Raw genomic sequence first — 21,470 nt, 5'->3', positions numbered from 1 at the left:
TTCATGTTCAATATTTAATGCCACATTATTATATTGGTTTCCACAATATAGTCATTATAAATATAATTACATTACAGGACCTGTCAAGAACTACGAGGTCAGTGGCTGTTTCCGCGCTGCTTTTCAGGACTTGCTCCAAATTATGGATTTTCTGCTCAAGGTCTGATGGGTTACACTTTCCATTTAGAATGGAGGCTGTGAGACCGAGAATACGGGGTCTGCATAAACTGCCATCGAAAAGCTGCAGAAAGTGACAGAAAAATAAAAAATAGAAAGATCATTATCAAGAAAAGAAACTAATATACAGTGGCCTGTTGTGTGCAGAGACCATATTGAGCTTTCAGATTTATTTTCTAATTCTTGTATTTTGCTGACAAAGTTATTGTAGAAAAATATGGTTGTTCATTTTTTGTCTGCTCCTGTTGAAATTAAGTATCTAAATGTGAGAAAATAAATGTTTATATTATGTATAAAAGCTTTTGTTGACACTTACGGGACAAATATTTCCTGTATTGCTTTACCAGTTTTTCACACACTGGAACATCAGAATCAGAAAATCATTAATAGTCCCACAATGGGGCAATTTGAAGGCCACAGCAGCAATTTGAAAGACGGTGTGGGGGTGAAAAGTATACTAAGCATAATAAAATATGTCAGAGGACTGAGATGTACAGTCGGACCTTGGCTTACGAACTTAATTGGTTCCCAGACAGAGTGTGTAAGGCGAAGTGTATCCCAAAAATTATTTTTCCCATAGGAAACCATTAAAATGAGAATAATGCGTTCCTGTCACGAGCGAGTTGACAGCTGGGCAGGGCCTCCGCTCCCGACGTCCACCAGCTGCTGTCAATTCCCTCATCACTGACTTTTGGACATTTAAACCAGACACTGGCACTCACCCAGCGTAGGAAGATACTACGCCTCGCGCTTCGCCTGTGCCTTGAACTGCTATTCGGTACGAGAGTTGCTTCGCCGGAGGTATTTATTAGCCACGATCGCGTCTGTTTGTACGCCCTGTATCATATGCTGTTTTGCACAATTGTGTGCCTTTTTATTTTTCTACTAGCTAGTGAGGTTGGGCAGATTGCCCCCGCTCACCCACTAGCTTTGCTGTTTTGTCACTTTTTGTTCAACAAAGTTTTTTCCGGGTCCGCGTTGTCTCGGACCCGCGCTTTTTGTTAATAAATCATCTGCCAGCACAAATGCCTCTCTCACCTGCATAGCGATCCTCCCCGATCACTAACGTTCCAACTCGTCAGCTGCCACTGTCACCGGTGGAACGTGACAGTTCCCAGGTACACATAAAACATAATTTTCTACTTTCTAATTTTCTAAGCCTTAAAACTACACAAAATATACCTTATTTTATGTATAGTAAATGTGCTATAGTATGATGATTAAAGAAAGAAACTGTACGGTACAATAAAATCATTTTATTTACCTTTGTGATGGTCGTTAATGATTTGATGGAATGGAGTGTCCGGTTTACTCGGCATTAAACACTTGATGAGGAACGTAACCTTCTTTCACCAACTTGAGGAATGATCCCTTGTAGGTGCATTCTCTGCGATAATTGTATCTAGTTATTCATCAATTGTGATCTGTTTAGCTGGGTTGATAGCTTTTTGCATCACGTACAGATGACGTATGCGGGTTATTTGCGGAGCCTGATTGATGGGATACACTCTGCTTTTGAATTTTCAAAGTTGAAATGAGTCTAAATTACATTATTTTCTATCCATTTTCTCACCATTTCACTTTCTAACCTTTGTTATGTTTTTTCTTTTATTTTTCACTTTTGTTTTTTGGTTTAATACTCTGTCATCTCCCTTTCGTGTGTGTGTGTTTTCTCTCACTCTCTCGGTGACGAGTCCTCACCCTACGTCACTGAAGGAACGCCCCTGACCAAAAAAAGGACACATTGTAGCAGTCCTTTTGCTGGACAGTGAGGCCTCAACTTACAAACACCTTATCTTGCAAACTTTCCGTCTTACAAACGTCAAATTTCAGAAAATTAAACCTTATAATAAGCACTATTTTCATAATACACACCCACCACGACTGGCGGAGTGATCTTTGGCGGAAGCACAGGACCGAACAGCACCAGAGGTTAAGTTACCAACAGTCCTTATGGAAGGTGACTCTCCTTCCATAAGCCATTACAGTCCTCATGTAATGTGCCGCTCTTTCCAAACAGCAATTCCCTTTGACCTTCGACCTCCAACGCCATTCCATCAAGCCATCAATGACCATCACAAATGTAAATAAAGTGACTTTATGATACAATGCAGTGTATTGTTTTCATTACAATACAATAGCACATTTATTATACATAGAATAAGGTATGTTGTGTGTAGTTTTAAGGCTTATTTAGTTGAAAAGTATATTTTATGGAAACCCGGGAACGGATTCCCATTTTAATGGTTACCTATTGGAATTTTTTTTGGAGATACACAATTTTCGCTTTACACACTCTGTCTGGGAACCAATTAAGTTCGTAAGTTGAGGTCTCACTGTACTTGTTTGGTCTGAAAACTTCATGTTGCACCAAAAAGAGGCAGAAGAGGGCGACAAAGCTCCGTGTAAGGAATTAATCAGCCTGTGGAACTGTATAGTGCCACTTAGCAATTTTTTTTTTACGACGATACTAGTGCAGCGTGTTCTACCGGAAACAAATTCCTTGTGTGTTCTACATACTTGGCAATAAAGATGATTCTGATTCTGATAACTGGATGAGTAACTCGAAAGAATCTTCTAATAATCTGAAGCCATTGTTTTGATTCTCCAGCAAGGCAAGACGTCTTGGGGTTACGCTACGAACAAGGGGGCGGGACCTTCTGAAACTGGCCACTTCCGGGTTATTTTTTTTTGCAGATTTTGAGTCATTTTTTAAGTCATTTTCATTGATGTTTTGCATTTGACTAAACATATAATACTGTGTGTTTTGGGTATTTTAGATGCTATAAAACGTTTTTCTGATGTCAGTTAGGAAACAAAAAAGTGATGTCGGTTGTCCTTTAATGTTTAACCCTTTTTAACCCTTAGCTTTTAATTTAGCTAGCGTCAGTTTGTTGTCCACCGCCTGCAGAGAGTCCAGCGAGCAGCCCAGGACATAACTGGCCCTCTTGACCAGGCGCTCCAGTCTTTTTCTGTCCCGGGTGGTGATGCTGCCTGACCAGCAGACAATTCCATAGTGGATGGCTGAAGCAACAACAGTCATACAAAGTCGTAAGGAGTGACCCCTGAACGCAAAAGCCCTCAGTTTCCTGAGTATGGAGAGGCAAATCTGTCCATTTTTGATTAGGGCATCCGTGTTTGTAGTCCAGTCCAGTTTATTGTTGAGAATAACACCCGGGTATTTTTCACAGGTCCTCTACTCGATATCTGTACCCTGGATGTTCAATGGTGCAGGTCAGGATTGTTTCCTGCAGAAATCAACAACTAACTCCATAGGCTTTTGTGTCAGGCAACAGAGAGGAACTGAAGGCAGTGTAGATCCAACTGAGGAGAAAGATCAGAGAGGGGAAGAAGGCCTACAGGATGAAAATGGAGGAACAGCTGCAAGCCAGCAATGCCGCTGGTGTCTGGAAGGCCCTGAGAAATATATCAGTACACAAAAGCCCAGTGACATTGAACAAGAAGGACAAGGACTGGGCAGATAAACGAAACCGCTTTTTCAATCGGTTTGACAAGACGCCTGTCTCCAGGGTACGGCCATTGAGAGGGTGAACTCCTACAAGTACCTTGGCGTTACTCTCAACAATAAACTGCAAACACAGATACCCTAATCAAAAAGGGACAGAGTCGCCACTTCCTATTTACAAAACTGAGTTTTTTGGGTGTGCAGGGGTCGTCCTAAAGACTTTCTATGACTCTGTGGTCGGTTCAGCCATGCACTATGGAATTGTCTGCTGGTCAGGCAGCATCAACACCCGGGACAGGAAAAGACTGGAGTGCATGGTCAAGAGGGCTAGTTCTGTTCTGGGATGCTCGCTGGACTCTCTGGAGGAAGTGGGCAAAGTGAAAGCAATGATGGACAGCACCTCCCGCCCCCTTCTGCCCACCCTGACAGCACTGCGTAGCTCCTTCATCCAGAGACTATTACACCCGCGCTGCAAGAAGGAGAGGTACCGCCGCTCGTTCATACAGACTGCAGTCAGGCTTCTCAATGATCACATGTGTAAAAATACCCGGACTCTTGTACTGTAAATATGCGTTGATGCAATACAGCTACATATTTCAATGTACCTTTGTTGATAGATGCACTATGTACAGTTTTTTTATGAAACGGTTCTGCACATTTACAGTATACATCTCAGTCTGCTGACATTTTTACGATGCTTAGAATATCTTATTTTTCTATCCTTTCCTCAATCCCATCCCATTTCAAATTTCTGCTGTGGAATGCAAATTTGTGGGACGATTAAAGGTTTTCTGATTCTGATAATGCAAGTGCCACTGACATGCGACTGTTTCATCGATGATATTGTTTCACTGCAAATTAGAATCACGGCAGAAACTGTTCTCTCCATAAAGGCGAATCCTTCAGTCCATTCAAACTGAAGTGTGCAATACTCGTCATCTCTTTTACTTGTTGGGCTTATTCAAAAGCGGGAGTTTACTTGTTTCGACACCTAAGTCAGTCTCATCCAATCAAAATATATCTTTCACCCAACGACAGCCCAAACAGGAAATGAACAGCGAAAAAGTGAATACATATATTTTGTTTTATCAGATGCAAACATCAAAAGAGACATATGGCTCGAGAGCCATAGGTTCCCGACCCCTGACCTACAGGGTGCTGGTGGAAAATGGACTACTATTGGTCAAAGAAGGACAGAGAAAAGAGAGAAATGGAACACCAAGCGTATAGGACTCAGAGTAGGGACGTTGAATGTAGGAACAATGACAGGAAAAGGTAGGGAGTTGGTTGACATGACTCAGCGGATGAAAGTTAGACATACTGTGTGTCCAGGAGACCAGGTGGAAAGGGAGCAAGGCTAGAAGCTTAGGGTCAGGGTTCAAGTTGTTCTATAATGGTGAAGACAGGAAGAGGAATGGAGTTGGGGTTGTTTTAAAAGAGGAGTTTGCTAGGAATGTCTTAGATGTAAAAAGATTATCACAGAATGATGAGTTTGAAGCTCGACATTGAAGGTGTGATGTTCAATGTTGTTAGTGGGTATGCCCCACAAGTAGGATGTGAGTTGGCGGAAAAGGTGAAATGTTGGTTGGACTTTGATGAAGTCATACAGAACATCCCTAGAAGTGAGAGGGTTGTAATTGGTGGAAACTTCAATGGACATGTTGGCCCAGGAAACAAAGATGATGCGGACGTAATGGACATGTTTGGATTGGATTGGATTGGATTTGCCTTTATTAGTCTCGCAGTGGAGAAATTTACATTTCATAGCAGCAAAGTTATGAAAGAAATGAAAGTAGAAAAGCAAAACACAGGAGCTGCTGGAAAGGCAGCCACTCTCGCGGCGCCGTTTGGACTCCAGATGAGGAACGCTGAAGGACAGTGACTGCAAATTAGTGTTTGGTGGGAGTGTAGCCAGACAGCATAGAACGGTGGTGTGTCCGATGCCGTTGGTAGTCAGGAAGATGAATGAAGCAAAAGCAGAGCAGGGAAAAATGTGGAAAGCGAGTGCTGCATGACTTTTAGGAAGGAGTTAATAATAATAATTAGGAAGGAGTTAGGACCCGCGTGGGTTTTCTCCAGGTCCTCCGGTTTCCTCCCACACTCCAAAAACATGCATGGCAGGCAGATTGACCACTCCAAATTGTCCCTAGGTGTGAGAGTGACTGTTGTATGTCTTTGTGTGCCCTGCGATTGGCTGGCAACCAATTCAGGGTGTCCCCCGCCTCGTGCCCGAAGACAGCTGAGATAGGCTCCAGCAACCCCCGCGACCCTAATGAGGAATAAGCGGTACGGAAAATGAGATGAGGAAGGAGTTAATAATAATAATAATAATAATAATAATAATAATAATAATAATAAATTTCATTTTAAGCGCCTTTCAAAATTAAGACAAGCACTGGGTGGGCAAGATAACTGGCAAACTACAACAAACGTAATCAGAGAGACAGGTCGGAAAAGTACTTGGTGTAACTCCTGGAAGAAAAGTAGATAAGGAGACTTGGTGGTGGAATTAGGAGGTGCAGGAGTGTTACACAGAAAGATGTTAGCAAAGAAGAAATGGGACACATAGGACAGAAGAGAGTAGACAAGAGTACAGGGAGATGCAGCGCACGGTGAAAGTAAAGGTGGCAAAGGCCGAACAAGAAGCCTACGGTGATTTGTATGCCAGGCTGGACAGCAAGGAACGAGAGACTGGCCTATACAGGTTGGCGAGACAGAAAAACAGAAATGCTAAGTACATGCAGCAGGTTAGGGTGAGTAAAGATAGAGATGGCTATGTATTAACAGGTACAGGTGTGATGGGAAAATGGAAAGAGTACTTTGAAGAATTGATGAATGAGGATGATGAGAAAGAAAGAGTAGAAGTGACTGTTGAGGACCACATTCAAACACAGCAGTAGCTCCAGCTTCTCTCTGAATAAGAGTCTAGAAATGAACCAAGAAATTAATATTAAGCAGATTCTTTACTTACAGACATTGTAGGTGTTCAAATAGCTGACATGTTTCGGCGACTACTTCCGCCTTCGTCAGAGTATCACAGATGTTGTTGTGACGCGCCATTTTCAGCTGGTGTTGCTATGAGGGCGTGACCTACCTGTCAGATCTGACAGGCAAGTCACGCCCCCCGCTGTCCGTCCATCCCTCCAGGATGCTGCTCCACGTTGTAGAGAGCATGTAAGCTCCCTCATCCCTGTGGATGGTCCTTGGTCCTCGCTTCCGGATTTCAATGGCCTCCCTGATCAAGCGCTGATGTTTGTTTTCTTCGGTGCGGATGACTCTGGCCTTCTCCCAGTCCATGATGTGATTTTCTCTTTTGCAGTGGTCCGTGATGGCTGATTTATGGTGCTCCTGTTGTGCTTGTTCTTTTATTGCTCTTGTTTGTATTGTTGCTGTCTCCTTCTCGCACTCCTTCTTGTGCTCTTTTTTTCTTGTATTGAAACTCCTTCCTGTCTCCCCGATGTATGATTTATTGCATGACTTGCATGGGATTTCATATATTGAGTTGCATTTATTTTCTGGGTGTATTTTGTCCTTTGGGTGTACCAAGATTTGTCGGAGTGTTGTGTGTGGTTTGACCAGTGTGTTTATGTTGTGTTTCCACAGTGCTCTTTGTACGCGTTCTGTGACCCCTCTCATGTATGGCAATGTTACCATTGCTCTGTCGTTCTTGTTTGTTTGTTTGCTTTTTCTTTCTCTCCTGTCTTGTGTTGTTTTTGTTTTTGACCTGCTCTGCCCCCTTAAAGTTATTGCCCACTGAGGATATTGGCATTTTTGTAGTGCGTGTTGTATGTTTTTCCTCCTGTGTTCTGTCCTCCGGGTCCGTGATCATTGTGGTGCGTTCATGTAATGTTCTGACAACTGACAACTTATGAATAGTGGGGTGTTCAGATGTCCAAAGGAGATTTTGGTCAGTATGTGTGGGTTTTCTGTGTACTTTTATTTTAATGTCCCCGTTGTCCGTGTGGTGTATGTTCATGTCCAAGAAGGCGATGGATTGTTTTATTTCCTCTTCATGGGTGAACTTGATACTGCCTGTGGTGTCTATGGAGTTGAGGTGTTCCGTAAGTTGTTGCGTATGTCCTGTTTTGATTTTTTTCCAGAATGTCGTCCACATACCGTTTCCATAGTGTTGGTTTGTATATTTCCGGGGCTGTTGAAAGCGCTTTCTGTTCCAGGTCCTCCATGAAGAACCCACACATGATGGCAGAGAGTGGGTCCCCCATGGCGAACCCTTCTTTTTGCCTGTATATGGTGTTTCTGAATTGGAAATATGTGGATGTGGCAATGAACTGAAGTAGCTGGGTTATGTCCTGTGCTGTTAGATCTGTTCGTTTTTTGAGTGTCCTGTCTGCTTTGAGTCTGTCCTGTACTATCTGAATGGTGGCTTTGGCGGGTGTTTTGGTGAAAAGTGAGATGACGTCATGTGATATGAACATTTCGTCTTTCTGTAATTTTATGGTGGCGAGTTCTGTAGCAAGTTGCTTTGCGTTCTCGCAGTGTTGGTCCGTGTGTCCCAGTAGCGGTTTTATTATTTCCGATAATGCTTTGGAGAAGTTGTACGTGACTGATCCGATGCTGTCTACTATGGGGCGGAGGGGTGTATCTAGTTTATGTATTTTTGGCGTGCCGTAAATCCTGGGGATGATGTTTGCTGTGGGTACCAGGTGGTTGTACGACTCTTTGTTTATTTTATTTTCGTTTAATAGGGGTTTGAGTAGTGCTTTAAGTTTATCTTTTCTTCTGTTGGGTATTTCTTTAATATTTCATAGGCGTCGTCCTGTAATAACTGCTGCATCTGTTTTTCGTATTTTTCTGTGTCCATAATAACTGTTGTTCTGCCTTTGTCTGCGGGGAGTACTGTGATGTCTTTGTTTTTTGATAGTGTTATCATGGCTCTTGCTCCCTCTTTAGTAATATTGCTGGGTGGTGGTTTGGCCGTTTTTAAGATGCCTGCTATTTCATTGCGTAATGCTGCTTTTTGTCCTGGGTTCTGTATTTTTTCACACGCTAATTCTGTTGCGAGAATGAATTCGTTGTATGGTATTTTCTTGGGGGCGACTGCGTAATTGAGACCTTTTGATAATATGCTGCGTTCTGCTTGTGTGAGGTCGTAGCGTGACATGTTATGTATCCATTTATCGTTTGTCTGAAATGTGTTCGATTCGACCTTTTTCTTTTGCGTGATGAGTTTGTCTAATTTCCGTATGTGTCGGTTTTTGGTCGCGGTGAATTCCTTGTGAAGATGTCCATGTAGCGTTGTTTTTGTCTAATTGTCCAGGGGGAACCGGAGTTCGAATTGCTCCGTTTGCCGCTGTAGATCACTGCTAATGTTGTTGAGTTTGTTTGCTGTGCATCGTATTCGTTCATTTATCAGAGTCATCCGCACCTTTTTGATGATTCTTTCCGCGTTCCTGGTTGGGATCGATCGGGTTTTTAATCCTCGGACTGGCCGGTACGACTTCTTCGTCCCGGCAGCGCAGGTTGAATCTCAGGTGGTTTTAATAGCGAGCCCGTTTCCTTGACAGCTTTTCGAGGAGGCGAAACTCCTTGACGCATGTCTCTCCAAAACTTTCACATAATCGTTGTACTAAGTTCATCCTGTCTACTTGATACAGTGTAGGTGTTCAAATAGCTGACATGTTTTGGCGACTACTTCCGCCTTCGTCAGAGTGTCACAGATGTTGTTGTGACGCGCCATTTTCAGCTGGTGTTGCAATGAGGTCACAGATGTTGTTGTGACGCGCCATTTTCAGCTGGTGTTGCAATGAGGTCGTGACCTACGTGTCAGATCTGACAGGCAAGTCACGCCCCCCGCTGTCCGTCCGTCCCTCCATGATGCTGCTCCAGGTTGTAGAGAACATGTAAGCTCCCTCAGCTTGCCTGTCAGATCTGACAGGTAGGTCACGCCCTCATAGCAACACCAGCTGAAAATGGCGCGTCACAACAACATCTGTGACACTCTGACGAAGGTGGAAGTAGTCGCCGAAACATGTCAGCTATTTGAACACCTACACTGTCTGTAAGTAAAGATTCTGCTTAATATTAGATATCAAGTAGACAGGATGAACTTAGTACAACGAGAACCAAGAAATTGCTTTTTCATCCCCTTATTTGATCCCATAGTGGCGAACATTATCTAGTATGGCTCCCACATCGCAACTTTCTTGAAAGTTTGATTAGGTCACATGAAAGGATGCGCGAGACATGCTCATCTGCATCTTGAATACATTTTTCTACATCAATCCTGCCGTTTGTCACGCTTGATGTCTTGTATGTGCCATTCTGTCTGTTTGCTGTCTCATCTCTTACTGTCTCAAAACAGTTTCCAAATCAGCCATTGTATGTGAAGTTGTGTGAGTTACCTCCACTGAAAGATCTGTGTCCTTCGACTTTCAGTTCGTTAGCGCCACTGTTAACTTTATCATCCTTTACCTTTCCTAATATTTGATAGTTTTCGGTTTATTTGGTACTTCTTTTAAATACAGTGATACATCAGCTTACAAACTTAATGGGTTCCCAGAAAGTGTATGTAAGGCGAAATGTTCTTCTGGCAAACATTTATTTCGCATAAGAAATCATTAAAAATTAGAATAATCCGTTCCCATGTACATAATTTTCTACTAAATAAGCCTTAAAACTACACAAAATATACCTTATTTCATGTATAATAAATGTGCCATTGGATTGTAATTAAAGAAATAAACTGTACAGTATAATAAAGTCTTTTATAGTGCTTGTCTTTGTGATGGTCATTGATATAGTTGCCTCTTGATATCAGAGTGAAGCTGCCGTGCTTTCTCAGCAATAATACAATGTCCCCAGCTAGCTGCTTTTCGTTAATCCAAATCAACAGAAGTTTTTCAACCTCTTCTATTGCCTGAGACTGTTGCTTAGACAACACAGAAACACCCTTAGCCACACGTAGTAATGGTCGACTTAGCATATTGGGACTGGGACGCTAAGTCACACAAACGCACACCTCATTCGTGTTTTTCGATGAGGTCCTTCTTCTGCTCGATCGTAATTTTCTTTTGTGTCCTCTTCAGTTTAACACTAGCCTGTGTTGGGGTCTTTTTCAGTCCCACAATAGCAAAAATACTCCAGTGGCGCAGTTCGACCGTGTGGTTTTGTGTTTTTCCGCCGAAAACAAATCCGCCAGCCACCGTGGCGCTGTGTGGTTTGGTTTGTCCGTTGAAAACTAGTTCATATGCCAAGATTATATTCTCGCGAATTCAATGTTCGTAAGGGGAAACGTTTGTGACCTAAAGCGTTCGTAAGGTGAGGTATCACTGTACTCAAGCAGTTTGTCAAGATTGGAGTTGTCTGGATCAGGTCCAAGACATGTCAAGGCTAAAAAGTAAAAATTATATTCTGTATTTCCACCTCAAATCTTTGTGTGTGAGAAAATGTGTCTTGTGTGTCACAACCACCTGAAGTATCATGTACAACAGAATGTACAGAGTCAAAGAGGTGCCGTTACTGACTAAAAGGAAACAGCAGCAAATAAAACAAAGTGTCTTAGATTCGGGATCAGCCTTGTGGTCCAGTTGTTAGCGCATCGACCTCACAGTGCAGAGGTAGCAGGTTCAATTTTAGCTCTGGCCTCCTCTGGCTTGTATGTTCTTCCTGGGCCTGCGCATGTTTTCTCTGGGTACTCCGGTTTCATTCCAAAAACATGCATGGCAGGCTGATTGAACACTCCAAATTATCTCTCGGTGTGAGTGTATGCGCAGACAAAATGAACACAGACCCACCAAAGTATGATTATTAAATAATCTTTTAACACTGACACACTCACCTTCATTATCTCACAGTAGGGATGATTGGTGATGGCAAGATGACAATCATCAAAAACCAACAAGTTGATTTTCGTCAAGGGTAAGATTTGATTCCTCAGTATATGTAGGAATATATGGCACGTCATTACCAGCACCTACACCAAATGAGATCAGAATAACACAGAAAATACATGTCAATCTAAAATATATATATATATATATATATATATATATATATATATATATATATATATATATATATATATATATATATATATATAACTGGTGTTTTTCCAGATCTGTCACAGAAACAAAAAAGGTTTTGAGGTGCAATTTATCTGACTCAATCATCCATTTACTGTAGATCCAACCCTCAGGCCATCGGTGGCCTGAGTTCTCTAGGCTACCTTTTGTGACTTTAGATTATTGCATTCTCAAGTGTATAAAAATATTAGTCGAGAATTTTTTATTTTTTTTCTACTGAGTGATCTGGATTACCACGCTCCACAGCACAAGCCCTGTTGAGCAGTGTTTTCACTCTGTTTTGAACCACATTTCTTTCAATTTCCACACCGACAGTACCTCAAAATGTGTAAAAAGCTTATATTAACAATTAGGGTTTACCCGTTATATTGTTAATGTAAACATTTTGTAAACATTGCAAATTAATGCAATATTATTACCAGTGTCTGAAACTCATGACAAAAAGTTAGCGGACACCAGGGCAGACAACTCTGAAAAGTTGCCTGCCCCATTGTTCACAACTTGAAACACAATAAGACGACTAATCGCAAAAAAAACATTGTTGCAAAGTATGAAGAATTGTTTTTAAATTAAGGAAGTACCTACCACAAACTCTCACTTGCTTAATTTATGGTGAATATCCCTTGCTGAAGATTTTGTTCCAGTTGTCGTTAGTCGTCAAGGTGCACAACGCAATGTTTGCGTTGCCTGCTAAAGGCCCCGTGGACTCCTCTTTCTAAGCGCCTTTCAAAACTTTCAAGTACGAAGTACGAAACAGGCTTCTGATTGGCTGCTGTGCCGAGTATGCAAATTGCCAAACGAACGTTCATAAGCCTTTTTCGTGCTTTGGACTACACCGTGACTATAAAGTGTACTTGAGAGTTTTGAAAGGCACTTAGAAAGAGGAGTCCACGTGGCTTGTCACGGGTTGCTCGTTGCTTTTGCTTTATTGAATAAAACAAATTTTTGATTTGAAAAAAAAGGATATATATATATTTTTTTTTTCTTGAAGAAGTTGTCGGCCACCCGGGCCGAGACGTTTTGAAAGTTGTACGGCCCGGGCCTCCTGGCAGACGTTATTTAAAACTCTGTTATAAGACATCAATCCAATATTTGGAGCTTTTGTTTCAATGACAAGTCAATTAGAACTCTTCTGCTCAGTGTCAGATTTTTTTTAGCTTTCCTGCTACATTGTACCAATACATTTCCCCCAGACAGTCTTTGTATAATTCCAATATCATTCAAATGACTTTTTTGCTCAATGTATCGCCTTTGGTATAGTTGGCGCATATTATTTCCATCTGAATTTTTTTGTGCATTTTTTTGCACCAATACCTCACAGTTTTACAGTTTTTTTCTACTATTTGCACATTCAGTTCATTGTTACAGTGCTACATTGGCTTACGAATTTAATTGGTTGCCTGACAGTGTGTAAGGCAAAAAGTGTGTATCCCAAAAAATTACTTTCCCAGAGGAAACCATTAAAATGAGAATAATCCGTTCCCAGGTCCCCATAAAACATAATGTTCTACTAATTTTCTAAGCCTTAAAACTACACAAAATATACCTTATTTTATGTATAATAAATTTGCTATGCTATTATCAGAATCAGAATCATCTTTATTGCCAAGTATGTAGGACACACAAGGAATTTGTTTCCGGTAGAACACGCTGCACTAGTATCGTTGTCAAAAAAACAGAGAAGACAATGAGAACAGACTTAGCACAATATTTCTTACGCGTGTCTACTTAAACCATTTTCTTTGCTTTTAAAATTTCTAATGTGCTGCAAGAGCTCTGAAATCATTCCCATTGTCCACTAAGTTTGCTTCGACAAATTATCACTATACTTCACAGACTGGTTTGATTGTTTCTTTAAAAAAATGAGAAAATGTTTATTTGCTGCCTGTTTTTAATGTATTTTAGACTTTTACTCATGTTCTGACACTCCATATTGCATCCATCCGCCATGTTCGATGTAAATAATGCAATGCACCATGGGTAAATGAATATTTGATGATACCTTTTGGCTGTTTCCGGCGGTTTACGGAAAAGCCAGAGATATCCTCTACTACAGCTTTGGAATTCACCAAAACAATGGTGATTATGGCTAGATATTGGTAAAGTTTTGGGAAGGTAACAGCAAGTCATTTTTGCTTTACATACAGACAGACAGAGACAGAGACAGACCCTTACTTAGGAACCCCGACAATGGCGAGAAGCAACTCGCACACGGTAGTGCAGAAACGGAACAATCCCAAAAGGATTACGGGATGTGAGGGGTGGGGGGCTCGGACCGAGCACCGAAGACAAAGTCCAGGGTAATACAAAGTACAAATACAAGTTGATAGCGTCACGTTTTCGTACCCGCTGTCCTGAAGAAGGAAGCGGGGAGGAGTGGGCCCACCCCCTGCTGTCAATCCGAACGTGACAATATCGAGCAAGTAGGATGGTTATTTGCCGGAGCAGCATTGCACAAAATGACGATACAAAATAACTGTTTTGTAACAAACATGTACAATAATGTAGTAGTTCGCGCTATCTACCTATGTCTCACGCGCCATTACCACCAGCTAACTGTCGAGTTATGCTCAGGGGTTTGTGAAAACCGACGGGGAAAGCACGGCAAGGGTGAAACTCGATTTAGCGCTAATCCCATAGGAGCTCAAGTACAGTATGATAGTCGTGCTTGTGCCAGCCTTCGATTCTAACGTGGAGACCCCCTCCCAGACACATGCCAACCGAGACTCCGCGGAAGGCGGGCGATTGGAACACTGAACCCTCTCTCCCACCCAATTTCACTCCCCAAATTTTTCTGAATGGATTTGCGCTTTTCTCCAGAATGGTCATTTGGGTCTGAAAAAGTCAGAAAGCTCATCCCTGGATAAAAGACACAAATAACTGGCCATCTCTGCTGTGAGACACCATCACATTTATTTTAAAGGACAACCGACTTCACTTTTTTTGTTTCTTAACTGACATCAGAAAAACGTTTTATAGCAGGGGTCACCAACCTTTTTGAAACCAAGAGCTACTTCTTGGGAATTATTAATGCGAAGGGCTACCAGTTTGATACATACTTAAATAAATTGCCAGAAATAGCCAATTTGCTCAATTTACCTTCAAATCTATGTTATTATTAATAATTAGTGATATTTCTCTATGTGAAGAAACTGATCATGTTAAATGATTTCTCACAATAAATATATAAAGAGATTAAAATCAATATGCAACACTTTATTTTATATTTTCTCTAAGCGAAACTTTTTCAAATGATCACTTTTGTAGGAGAAGAAAAAGTCTCGTTTTAACTAACCACTTACATTTTTTGACAAATCATGCACTACTTTGGGAAGGACGCCCCTGGCATACAAAGTCCATAGCACTTTGGATGAAAACATCATATCCAGTGTTTCTATGAATCAATTAAATACAAAAATACAAGAAGTAAAAAATTAACAGTCAGATTTTTAAATAATTTATATCACACATTGAACTGGACACCAAATCTGTTATTTGTTTCTTTGTCAGTTAGTGGGAAGCCTGGCATTGCATGCTTTTCACCAGTGTGTTGTACTCTGGTGTGTAACTTGACACTGCAACTCTGAGTGAGTCTTGTAGATGTGCAACAGTGAGCCGTGTTCTGTGTTTGTTCTTGATGAAATTCATGTCAGAAAAGGCTGATTCACAAAGATAAGTTGAACCAAACAGGCTTACAACCTTCATAGCTGCTGTGCATACACCACTGTACTTTTATGTGTCAATAAAGCATCAAAAAGTTGGTGCAGTCTGATGGGCTTTGAGGGGGAGGTCATTTTGCAGTGTTACAATTTTCATCTCTAGCTGTTCAGCATCCAGGCTGAACATTGCACTTAACTGTTCAGCAATACATGATATGTCCACGTTCATGAAAGGATTAGAAATGGACGACACACATGGCTCAAGCTGATCGAGGTCACAAAACCTGTTCTCAAACTCTTGCCCAACTCTGTTTATGACCTGAGAGTACTTTTCTGCAACTTTGTCAAAGGCCTCAGATGCAGAAGCATTGTCTTTCAGCATCATCTGCACAGGGAAAGTGCAGCGCCTTTTTTCTCTGTAAGTGCACAGAGAAAATGTTTCTCTTAGCTTTAAATGCATTTAAAGCACTAATCATATCAGTAATGGTTTTACCTTTGCCTTGCAGCTCACAGTTCAAACTGTTCAGTTTCCCAGTAATGTCTGTCTAAAATGCAAGATCAAGTGTCCACTCAGTGTCCTCCAGCAGCGAGGTGTCCTCACCTCTGGACTGCATGAACTCTTTGATTTCACCCAAAAGTGACAAAAAAACGAAGCAAAATCCGTCCCCTGCTGAGCCATCGTATTTCTGTGTGTAGTAGCAGGTCACCATATTCAGCTGACAGCTCCTCCAAAAGTTCCTTGAATGTTCTGTGCTGTTTAGCTTTGGAGCGGATGCTGTTAATGATCTTTACGACGGGAGTCATTACGTGCTCAAAGCCGATCACTTTTGCACACAAGGCCTGCTGGTGAATCATGCAGTGGTAATGCAGAAAGTTTGGGAAGTTTGAGTCACCTTTACAGAGAGCGATGAATCCTGTGTGTCGGCCGACCATAGCAGGAGCCCCATCTGTAGTCATTGATACTAGCTTTTCCAGCGGCACCTTTTTCTCCACCAAAAACTCCTTGACCGCGTTATAGATGTCAACTCCCCTCGTAGTTGTCTTCAGGGGTAGTATTGTCAGAAGTTTTTCTTTGGTGGAGAAATCATCAAACACCATCCGGATGAAGACCATCAGACCATGCGCCGTACTGTTACTGTCCACCGACTCATCACACTGGATGCTAAACCACCTGCATCTCGCCAGATCCCGGTCGAGCTGGTCTGCCAAGTTCCCAGACATCGCCGAAACTCTTCTTACCATTGTAGTTGCGCCGAGTTGAACATCGGAGAGAGTGGAGAGTACATCGGTTCCATACTTCTCGTCTTTAAGTATAGTTTTAGCAATTAACATCATTGCTTCCTTGACAACCTCCCCGTCTGAAAAAGCTTTCTTTTTCTTTATCAAGAATTCCGTAGCTCTAAACGAGGCTTCTGTTGCTTTTTGGGAGTTTTTAACCGGTCTCGTGAAAAAAGACTGCTGTTTGCGCAACGCTGCTTTTAACTCACTGGATTTTTCCGCTCGTAGTGCGCTGCCCGGTGGGTAGTTAGCATGGTAGCTTTTGTGACACATTGTGAAATGTCTCTCCACATTGTGCCGCTTTGCCGTCGCCACAGTCGCCCCGCAAATAATACACACGCAGGATCCTTTCACAGTGGTAAAAAAAAAACAGTCATCGTGAAAATGATACGTTTTCTTTCTTTTTTCAACTCCTCTCGTTCTCGCTGCCCCCGCTAGCTCTCCACAAACTCCGCGGTTTACGCATGCCCACATTACTGACCTTTCAACTATACGAGGTCAAAGTTGATTTATATTAAACACTTTTCAAGGCGTTTTTTTATATTGTTGCCTGTCGGTAGTCAAAGCGCGAAAGCGTATGGTTGGAGGAAAAAAAAAAAAAAAAAAAAAACATGGTGTATTATTTATTACCGGTGTTCAGTGGCATTATTTGAGCTATTTTTAGAACAGGCCTGAGGGTGACTAATGTGGTCCTTAGGGGCGACCTGGTGCCCGCGGGCACCGCGTTGGTGACCCCTGTTTTATAGCATCTAAAATACCCAAAACACGCAGTATATTTTTATTCAAATGCAAAACACCAATAAAAATGACTTAAAGTGTCCAAAATCTGAAAAAAATGAGCTGCGAATTGGGCATTTTCAGAAAGTCCCGACCCCAGTTTGTGACAGTTTGCATTGCTTGAGAATCAAAACAATGGCTTCAGATTCGGAGAATATGCTTTCTTGTTACTCCTCCAGTTATGAATATGATTCAAATAGTTCTGAAGAAGAAAGCGTACATGTTTGCAATTGATTAAATAATTTATTCCATGGCATTTTGAGGCAACATTGGGGAGAAACGATCACCAGAAAAGAGGCACAAAATGGCGACCTCCTGTGGCCACCTCCGTTTCCGTTGATAAATACCTTATATCAGGGTTCTGGAACCTATGGCTCGCGAGCCATATATGGCTCTTTTGATGATTGCATATGGCTCGCCGATAAATATTACATATTATAATACATATTGTCATTTTTTTCGTCGTTCATTTCCCGTTGGGGCTGCAGTTGGCGGAAAGCGCAATTTTGATTGGATGACACTGACCTAGAATGGCCGAAAGCGCCATGTTGATTGGATGATAGTGGCCGTCATGTTGAAACAGGTAAACACCCCTTTAAATGAGCCCAACTTGTGCACTTAAGCCTGAATGCACCGGCGCATTAGAGGAGAGAAAATGCTCTGATTCTAATTTGCAATGAAACAATACCATCGATGAAACAGTCGAATGTCAGTGACATTTTAACAAGCCCCATGTTAACGTTAGCATCAACATACTTCTGCGAGAAGTAGATCGCAGATAGCAAGTGTGGAAGCTTATGAGCCGTGTGCAGGCTAGCTAGCAGTAACTTCGCCTCTGGACCGGCAAATTGACTTTCATTCCGATCGTTTTCCTGGATTTTTACCAAACATGAGGAACGGAAAACCATCCATGTTAATGGTGAGTACTATCACAAAGTTATTTTAAATAATACATTCTGATATTTTGTTGAAAAGTGGCCACGCGTGCGTGTGTGTGTGTGTGTGTGTGTGTGTGTGTGTGTGTGTGTGTGTGTGTGTGTGTGTGTGTGTGTGTGTGTGTGTGTGTGTGTGTGTGTGTGTGTGTGTGTGTGCTCGCGCACACGAGCGTTTGTATGTGCGCGCGCGCGTGCGTGTGGCTCTCGCTGAAAAACATTTCTAAATATTTTACTTTTATGGCTCTCTTAGTCAAAAAGGTTCCCGACCCCTGCCTTATATGGAGCTTGGACGCCCTCTTCTGGCAGCTTTTGTGTGCAACACAAGGTTTTCAGACCAGACAATACAGCAAAATACATTGACATGATGGAAGGACTGCTACAATGAATCTTTTTTTCGGTCAGGGGGCGTTCCTTTAGTGACATCACGTACGGACTCGTCACCAACTCAAAAACAAGACTTCCTGAATATTCTGCGCGAGTCTTAAAACGTAAAATATAGCTATATGCGATGGAATATTTTTAAAATACGCTCAGTAGAAGTCATTTGAAGCAATTTTACAAATTATGGACACAACTTGTCCGGAGACGTCGGTTGTCCTTTAAGGGATAGACATCTAAGAGAAAAGGTGGAATCCACATACCTGCTGCTTGATTATCTTTTCACTCCACTGATGGTAAGTCCATGATGAAGTCTCTTCCATATCTGTGTACTCTCCCACTTGGAGGTCAGAGTGAGTTCTGACTGCCGCTGCTTGCTGGACAACAGCCAAGGCTGCATAAAACAACAAGACTAATTTTAAATGAAATGCACAAAAATGAAAACATTATTTCAGTTCACAGAAATCCTCAGTAAAAAAAACATTGATTGTCAAAAACAAATGGAAGCCAAAAAAAAAATAAAAAAATCAGATGATAGAAAGGAAATTCACCAAGAATACAAACAATTGGTTTAAACTCAGGGCAAAACGAACAAAAAAAAATTATTGTGAAATACCCCAGGTATGTAATGTCTGACATAACGCTGCCTTGCTGAACGGCTTTAGAGTTGAAGACTGAGAGACAGTTTTAATAATTGTGAGGAATTCAAACAATGTAACTTTAAAATACAAGCTTAAAGGACAAACAACAACATTTTTTGTTTCCTAACTGACATCAGAAAAAAGTTTCATCGCATCTAAAATACTCAGAACACAAAGGCTGATATTTTTAGTCAAATGGAAAAGTCAAAGTCAAGTCAAAGTCAAGGTCAGCTTTATTGTCAAATATGCTAATATGCATGACATACAGCACAGATGAAATTAATGTCCTCTCCGACCCAGCGTGCAAGACATGCAAGGCACTTATAACGTGGCTAAAAAAGGCATACAATTGACAACAGACAATACATGTAATTTCTGTATGTAAAGTGAGGTAGTGTCGTATGGAAAGTGAGGTAGTGACATATGTAAAGTGAGGAAGTGACGTATATAAAGTGACGTAATGTAGTAATGCAAAAACAAACAACAAAAAAGGGTTGAAGTGAGGTCTTGCAGAAAAAAATGAGAAAGAAGAAAAAAAATAGAGTTCAGGGTGATCGTACAGCATGTAGCGTGTACTCAGAGTTCGGTGAGTGTGGCAGTGGGAAGGGGGAGGCTGGGCAGGGCTGGGAGGGAGTTGAGTCTCCGGACTGCCTGGTGGCAGAAACTGTCCTTGAGCCTGCTGGTCTTGGCTCGGAGACTCCGCAGTCTCCGACCCGATGGCAGCTGGCTGAAGAGGCTGTGGGAGGGGTGGGTGGGATCGCCAGCGATCCGGATGGCTCTGCGGGTGAGGCGGGTGTTGTAGATGTCCTGAAGGGGGGGGGGAGACACCGATGATCTTCTCAGCTGTCCTCACGATGCGCTGCAGAGTCTTACGGCAGGACACGGTGCAGGCGCCGTACCACACGGTGATACAGCTGGTCAGGATGCTCTCTATGGTACCGCGGTAGAAGGAGGTCGTGATGGGGGTCGGGGCTCCAACTCTTTTGAGCTTGCGGAGGAAGTACAGGCGCTGGTGGGATCTCTTGGCCATTGATGCCGTGTTGTGGCTCCAGGACAGGTCTTCGGATATGTGCACTCCCAGGAACTTGGTGCTGCTCACTCTCTCCACTGCAGCACCGTCGATGGTTAGTGGAGCATGCTGGGGGCGCACTCTCCTGAAGTCCACAACAATCTCCTTCGTCTTCTCCACATTCAGACGAAGATTGTTGTCCTTGCACCACGTGGCCAGGCGGCTGACCTCGTCCCTGTAGGCTGTCTCCTCGTCGTTGTTGATGAGGCCCACCACAGTTGTGTCATCCGCAAACTTTATGAAGAGGTTGGAGCTGGGTGATGATGGTGAGTAGTCGTGCGTGAGCAGAGTGAAGAGGAGGGGGCTCAGCACACACCCCTGGGGGGCCCCTATGTTCAGCGTGATGGTGCTGGAAGTGTTGTCGCCAACTCTGACTGCCTGTGGTCTCCCCGTCAGGAAGTCCAGCAGCCAGTTGCACAGGGAGGTGCTGATCCCCAGTTTGCTCAGTTTATCGGTGAGTTGTTGGGGGATGATTGAAAACACCAATAAAATGACCGGGCAGATTCAGAAAGTCCCGCTCCTTGTTCATCACTATTGGTCACACACTGCCTTACTCCAGAATCAAAACAATGGCTTCAGAGAGTTCAGATTCAGAGACGATGCTTTCTTGTTACACATCCAGTTATGAATATGATTCAAATAGTTCTGAAGAGGAAAGCATAAATGTTTGCAATCGATTCAAGAATTCCTCCCAGATCAATTCGAGCCGTCAGGACTCCAACGCAGCGTCCCAGAAAATACACAAGATGGCGCCAAAGCTCCGTTGGAAATGGACTGATTTGTCTGCTGGGAATTTGTGTCAGCTCGTATCAAATAGTAGTCTTGGAGCAACACACAACGACTCACCATTGCGTTATTTATGTGTTTTCCTTCAATTTCGCCATCAACACGGATCAACACTAAGTTTTCAGATCAAGCAAAGTAGCCAAAATGCATTGTGTGTCGCTTTCTTGGTCATGGGCGTTCCAGACGTGAAGTCACGTCAGGCATCGTCATCAACTTGAAAACAGGACTTCCTGAATATTCAGCGCTAGTCATATTTAGCGCT

General features: G+C 42.4%; 1 protein-coding gene across 2 annotated transcripts in view; it reads right to left on the bottom strand.

The window, feature by feature from the left end:
• Positions 1-21,470, bottom strand: part of dicer1 (dicer 1, ribonuclease III) — a 141,695-nt gene that overhangs the window by 109,944 nt on the left and 10,281 nt on the right. For both annotated transcript variants that reach the window (XM_089005186.1, XM_089005187.1), the window contains 3 exons: positions 18,976-19,106; positions 11,442-11,576; positions 81-241 (listed from right to left, as the gene is read on the bottom strand). In XM_089005186.1, coding sequence (XP_088861312.1) covers positions 81-241; positions 11,442-11,576; positions 18,976-19,106 — 427 coding nt within the window. The remainder of the gene's footprint in view (positions 1-80; positions 242-11,441; positions 11,577-18,975; positions 19,107-21,470) is intronic.

The sequence above is a fragment of the Hippocampus bargibanti genome, linkage group LG09, assembly GCF_051943395.1.
Source record: "Hippocampus bargibanti isolate YZ-2025 linkage group LG09, ASM5194339v1, whole genome shotgun sequence".
NCBI lineage: Eukaryota > Metazoa > Chordata > Actinopteri > Syngnathiformes > Syngnathidae > Hippocampus > Hippocampus bargibanti.
Note: the sequence above shows the minus strand (reverse complement) of the source record. Positions and strands in the feature narration are given on the sequence as shown.